Genomic DNA, 6,634 nt, shown 5'->3' with positions numbered 1-6,634 from the left:
AATGGATATATTTTGGAATATTTTAAAACATTAGCCTCAGCAACATAATTCATTCAAAAGGACCCTGAAGGCAGTACTCACAACGTTTCAATTAACACATTTAATAAATACACTTTTCTTTTCGTAAATAGATTCATCGTTTCGATCTCCATCACATCAACCTAGGCCATTTACTGTGCCTGATTTAAATATTCACATCGTATATTGATAGTAATGCATTTGATATAAGCTTTGGCATAAATATTTTTTCAAATGTGCATTAAAAAATACGTTCGATTTTAAATGCATCGTGAGCTATGACTTTGTCCCACTACGGACATCGTAATCTATGACACACACGTGCCAAAGTGCATTTACACACAAGGCACTAATTTGGTCAAATTAATTAAGAGTTACTTACTGGCTGATGGATCTAGTAGTAGCTCCGACAAATTTCACATCCCAAGCCAACTTGACAACAGACCATATCAATTTCAATCTTAATGCCTCTAAATTAATTGGATACATTTAATAGCAAACAAATCATACATATAAAATTAAGAACAACAACCGTATGAAAATAATAACAAGAGTTATCAATTGGAACAAATCCACAAAAAAATCTTTTTTTTTTGTCTCACGAATCCACTGGTCCAAGTCAACTGCCAATTTAAATTACAAAACGCATTCAAAAACGCACACTTCGATTCAATTATTTTTTGCGCGAAATTATTTATTAGAATGTGCTTTTCATTTAAAAAGCCATTAAAACAATTCAAACATTTAAACCATTCTTTAAACTTATATTAAATTATTAATTCGAACCATTTTTTCCAATATTTTTCAGCGCGAATAAACGCACTGCTTGCCTTCGCTAGTGCTGGCAGCACTGCTGTCACCCGAGCTTAAACGGAAGTACGAGAGCTGTCACGCGCCGTCACCAATTGTCAGAGAAAACAACTTTACCTCTCTCTTTTCCGGCCTTTATGGTGTTTGTCTGAACACATTTTTGTTGAGGTGCGAAGAATTTTATCAATTTTTACCGTAAAATCAACGCTGTTGTGTACTCTCGATGGCTTAAACTGTGTTCGCTACATTGCTCTGTCGAAATGGATGCTGTGCGCGTTGCTTCGTGGTTGAGAAAATGTGTAATATTTGATATATGTAAACCGTGGCGCGACCTTTCCCATTGCCAGCGGCGCGTACCTTGCCGAATTCGTGGCGAATGCGCTCAAATGATCTACGGTTCAGTGTGTTCAAGATTTCCCGACATAAATTACTGTTCTTTTAAATGTAATATAGCTTTGGAGAAGAAAGTTTAGATTGTAAATTGTAGTTTCTGTAATGTTTTGCACGGGGTGCGACTCTTGGCCCCAACAACGTAGCAATCGTGTGTGCATCCATTTTGACATACGCCATCCGATGCCAGCCAGCAGCGAATGTATCGCATATGTTCAGTATCTTTTTTAACCATATCTGTTTCACCTCCATTGCAGGCACACGGCAGACAACAAATAACCCGTCAAGATGGTGAAGGGTAATCATATGATTTCGAATGGCCACTTCCATAAGTACTGGCAGCGGCACATTCGCACCTGGTTCAACCAGCCGGCCCGCAAGTACCGCAGGAGGCAGAACCGCATCAAGAAGGCGAAGGCCGTCTTCCCCCGTCCGGCCAAGGGTCCGATCCGCCCGATCGTGCACTGCCCGTCGCAACGCTACAACACCAAGATCCGTGCGGGTCGTGGATTCACCCTCGCCGAGCTGAAGGTAAGGAAGGAGCGCAGTGTTGTGCATGCCGTACCAGCCCTAGGTTACTTTTTGTTGTGTCTTTCAAGCCGATTCTGGCTGTATTTGGCGCAAGCTAACCGTCGGGGCAAGATCGACCATAACTCGGGGGAGTGCTTGATCGGATGGTATGTGCCGGATAATGTGGGCATACTATTTAGGCAAAAGGACTCACAGTGAAAACACGCAAACCAATATGAAGCAAAACTTTCGGAAAAATAATACCAACCAAGCTGCCCTAGGTTACTTATGATTGTGTCTTTCAAGCCGATTTTGGCTGTATTTGGCGCAAGCTAACCGTCGGGGCAAGAGCGACCATAACTCGGGGGAGTGCTTGATCGGATGGTATGTGCCGGATAATGGGCATACTATTTAGGCAAAAGGACTCACAGTGCAAATGTAAATCAATCGTGAAACCAAACACATATGCCTCTATTGCCGCCTAGTAGAAATCTTCTTCCCATTCAATGGAAGAGATTTCGGCGGACAACGGAGGCTAGAGTACCACAAGCGACGAAACACAGATCGCTTTCAATCGCTGCTGTGAAGCACCACCGGGCCCATGTTACCCGGCATGTAAAAGTTCATCCATTGATTCCAACTTCTAACTTCACCCCTTCCTCCTTGCTTGCAGGGTGCCGGTCTGACGAAGAAGTTCGCTCAAACGATCGGCATTGCGGTCGATCCGCGCCGTCAGAACAAATCGGTCGAGAGCCGCCAGGAGAATGTGCAGCGCCTGAAGGAGTACCGCAGCAAGCTGATCCTGTTCCCGATCCACCGCAACAAGAAGCCGCGCAAGGGCGAGGCCACCGCGGACGAGTGCAAGCTGGCCAAGCAGATGAAGCGCACGGTCATGCCGATCCGTAACACGCGCCCGAAGGTGACGCTGGAACCGATCACGGAAGCGCAGAAGAAGTTCAACGCGTTCCAGGCCCTGCGCCAGGCGCGTCTGAACGCGCGCTTCTTCGGCGCTCGCGCAAAGAAGGCGAAGGATGCGGCGGAGAACGAAAACAACCAGCCGGGCGCAGGAAAGGGCAAGAAGTAAAAACACTGGATGTGAGATGAGATGGGTGGAGCGTGCATCTGTTTTCCTTCCTCTAGCCTAGCCATTTCGTTTCTGCTCCCGCCCCGTCAACCGTCAACATCATCATCTTTTGCTGTACTGTGCCGGCTGTGCGCGCGTTTGGATCGCGTGCGCAGTTGCGCTGTGCTGTACAACGGGTGCGACACAGTTGTAACAACACACACTTCGGAGCGAAAAGGAGTGAAATCAAATAATAATAAAAAACTATTCCCCTTACTCGTTGATGAGTGAATTTATTGCCGAGAAGGAGCAAACACATGGTGCGATGTCGTGTACTTATTGAAGAATGAATAATGATGACAGTAGGGTCGTGTTAAATATTACAACCATGACCAATGTGTGCTGTTTTGTACAGACAACAATGAACTACATTACTCTCAAGTAAGGAAATAGATAGTAACTCACTTGTAATGTGTCTTGCTGGATGTAATAGTCCAATCTTGTGGCATTTCCTGTCCAAAAAAGGCCGATTCTTAGTATTTTCTATTTTCTTTCTCATTCACCTAGAAGCAAACGTACACTGCTCCATGTTTCTATGACAGAAAATGCTTTACCGTTCACTTTATTGACTGGATAATTCGTGAAATAACGAATACACACATGCATTACGTTCTTCCGGGAGCCCTCCGGTGTGTATGTGTACCACTTCACCCTCACACTGTACAATCTGCATTCGTAATGCTTACTACGTTAAAAATGAAAAAGAATGAAAATTACAAACACTTCTGGACCTACTACCGTCGCTGCGGTAACAGCGAAGGAAGCAATGGTAGGAAACTTAAGATAAAAAAAAACGAAACAGCTCTTTTGGGGGTTGTTTCCATTCCCTGCCGACACCAAGTAGAGTAGCGGATATGTCCTTCCCACCTCAACGTGTACGTATTATTATTGCATAGTGTTTGAAAAGAGGCAGCGTGCATACGTTGCTAAAGAAATAAATGTAACCGAGCAATGGTAAAGCAAATTGCGGGTTCCCTGATTTGTTTTTTTTTGTCATGCTGCTTCGTTGGTGTTTGATTCGGCAAAGCGTTAGCCGGGACTCGTGCACTCCGAACAGAACGCTACGATTATTCCACTGCCAAATGAGAACGCATTGTTTGGTGGACACCCCAGTTGGGAAAGAAATGGAGGCTGGCAAAAGACGAAGCTTTGCGGTGATGCATGCTGACAACAAAGGGATACACATCATTCAAAACGCCACAGCTTACTAACTCCAACACCACCACCACCAATACCGCAGCCCTACTACTACTACTATTTCCCCAATAATCCGGTAAGCGCTGGGGTGAAAAACAAAACGTTTCGAATGCTTTGGTAGCTCCATCGTACCAATCGGGGGTCCATTTTCGCAAATCATACAGCATACGGGAAAGTAAAGAAAAGAGTGAAAAGGTTCAACCTTTTTCACGCCTTCCCATTCCCCTACTCACGCCCCTTTTCGGTCCCTTACAGCAGTATCAAACCGACGTCCTCCGGCTGCATGCTCGGGCAGCGCCAGTTGTACAGATAGTACTGCAGATTGCCGTCGCCGATGCCGAACTTGAGCGGCACCAGGAACTGCTTGTTGTCCATCAGGTCGAGTGCGTTAAACACGTCGAAGCCGAGGTTTTTGGCCGATATGAGCGCATCGTTCATGAGATCGAGCCAGGGCGTGCGGGTCGACACGTTGTAGAAGCTGTACGCGGCTTTCACGTACTTGTGCACCGCGTGATGCATCACGGTCGATGGCAGCGTGTAGTAGCTGACCATGTCCGTGATCGTGCCCGGTTTGGCCGGATCCTCCACCACGAAGCAGTCGATGATGCCGTTCTGGGGCAGGAACCAGTGGCGCATCTCCGCCTCGTCGAACACGGGGGTAAGGTTGAAGCGCTGCAGGTACGATTCGAGCAGCTTGTGTACCGCCTTTAGGTCCGTTTCCAACAGCTTCCGGAAGCCGGGCGTTTTCGGCTGATCCGGCAGTTTGTACAGCTTGATCGTTCGTTGCATCGTCATGTTGCGGGACAGGTAGGAGAATTTTACCTAAAACCAAACAAAACAAAAACGGGTCATTTGGGCCGTTTTGCTATTATACCGCATAATGCCTCTATACTGTACCTCGATCAGCTTCTTCGGATTCAACGAACGGTGCCAGTAGCGGCAGGAGGAGACGGGCTTCGGCAGCACCACGCCCGCCGTGTAGACGGCCTGGAAGATGCCGGTCAGATTGACGCGCCGCGTTATCTCCCGGATCAGCACCGGCGCTAACCGCTTCGAGCGCAGCTTCTTGTGAACGCACAGGAAGTTGATCTCCACCATGCGCTGCTCCTTCCGGTGCACATTCAGCGTGCCGGGGATGGCCGATATGAACCCAACGAGCCGGCCCGACTTGACCACCCGCACGCCGCAGTGCCACTCGCGCTTGCAGCCGGGCGGCTGCAGGGCCCACTGCAGAAACTCGGGCTGATAGTCGAACCGGAACATGGCGTCGTCGTCCTCGACGTAGTTCTCGTTCAGCAGCGTGTACAGCTCCTTCAGCTGCAGCGGATCGTTCAGGTTCATCGTGTCCCAGGTGAAGCCGTCCGGCAGCGCGTACGGTTCCGGCCGGATCTCGCTGATCGGTTTGTCCTCCTCGATCGGTTCGTTCGCCAGGATCTTCTCGTCCATGCGCGGCACCGGCTGCGTCGACCAGAACTTGTACGATTTGTGCAGCGCCTCTTCCGACGTTTTGGCCGGCTTCAGGGACCGCGTGCTCACCTTTAGACGCTCCAGCACCTCCCGCACGTTCATCAGCATATCGACCGCGTCCGGGTTCGAGGTGAACGCGCCGCCCCCGTCACCCCCGTCACCATCGCCGCCTTCTGCAACCATTTCCGCATGCCCCGCCGCCTCCCCATTGACCTGTGGTGGTGGTGGTGGTGGTTCCGCTGCACCCGCTCCAGACGACGAAGCCACCGGACTCGGGTCAGCCGCGTTCGCTTTGTTCTTATTCTTTTTCTTGCTCTTCGACTTCCCACTGCCTGGTGCCTGGTGCTCTTCCGTGCCGCCACCCGCAGGCACCTCACCATTCGTCACAGGCACTGGTTTCTCTTCCTTGGCCGGCCCTTTTTGGTGTTTCTTTTTGCCGGTTTTGCTCACCTCACCACTTCCAGTGGCAGGGGTAGCAGCTGGTGCCGTTTCGCTGGCCAGCGCTTTACCAGTTTCATCACTCATCGCTGGTTTGGGGTCACCGCTGTTTTTCGTAGCAATAAAGATTCGTTGCCTTACGTTGCAGCAGCGCGTTCTGCACTGCTCGAGCTCTAGCAATCACGCTAATGAAAACTTCCTGCACCGTACGTTTGCCTAGCTTCTGCTGCCACTGGCCTGCTGTCTACACTTTCCGTGCAAGCCTTTGCTATCACGCGATCGATATCCGTACGGAACGGCTTCAACCACCACCTCCTGTCTGCGCTCCTCCTGCTCCCTCCGGGATGACGATGATGACACAAGCCCTTCTGTTCGCGGTACGTACACATGCAACAACAGACACTTTGCAACACAACCCGCTGACCCTCAAAGTAACAGCCGTTTTCCACTTGAGGTTGGCAGTGCGACGGTCCTGATGTGCTTTTAGGGCGCTGGGTGAAACTGAGGAAAATCGTTTCTGCTGCTGACCACACTTGACCGTAGTCGAGCGATTACGACGGACGGCACACGACCGGGGAGCGCTTGTGCAAAAAATAGGCAGTCAAGTGTGTGCGTGACACACCGTGAGCAGTGTTCGATTTTTTCCAACAAAAACACACACGCATTGTCAGGCCCGTTTGA

General features: G+C 49.3%; 2 protein-coding genes across 2 annotated transcripts; one reads left to right on the top strand and one right to left on the bottom strand.

The window, feature by feature from the left end:
• Positions 1 to 888: 888 nt before the first annotated feature.
• LOC121590892 (60S ribosomal protein L13) lies at positions 889 to 3,107 on the top strand. The gene is made up of 3 exons (XM_041911034.1): positions 889 to 996; positions 1,476 to 1,749; positions 2,402 to 3,107. Exons 2-3 carry the CDS (start codon positions 1,507 to 1,509, stop codon positions 2,810 to 2,812), a joined length of 654 nt encoding a protein of 217 aa, XP_041766968.1. The 5' UTR covers positions 889 to 996; positions 1,476 to 1,506; the 3' UTR covers positions 2,813 to 3,107.
• On the bottom strand, positions 2,854 to 6,587 carry LOC121590891 (glycylpeptide N-tetradecanoyltransferase). Its single transcript, XM_041911033.1, has 2 exons — positions 4,946 to 6,587; positions 2,854 to 4,870 (listed from the first exon to the last, which is right to left on the bottom strand). Exons 1-2 carry the CDS (start codon positions 6,038 to 6,040, stop codon positions 4,298 to 4,300), a joined length of 1,668 nt encoding a protein of 555 aa, XP_041766967.1. The 5' UTR covers positions 6,041 to 6,587; the 3' UTR covers positions 2,854 to 4,297.
• Between the last annotated feature and the right edge of the window lie 47 nt (positions 6,588 to 6,634).

Source organism: Anopheles merus, chromosome 2R (genome assembly GCF_017562075.2).
Source record: "Anopheles merus strain MAF chromosome 2R, AmerM5.1, whole genome shotgun sequence".
NCBI classification, from domain to species: domain Eukaryota; kingdom Metazoa; phylum Arthropoda; class Insecta; order Diptera; family Culicidae; genus Anopheles; species Anopheles merus.
Note: the sequence above shows the minus strand (reverse complement) of the source record. Positions and strands in the feature narration are given on the sequence as shown.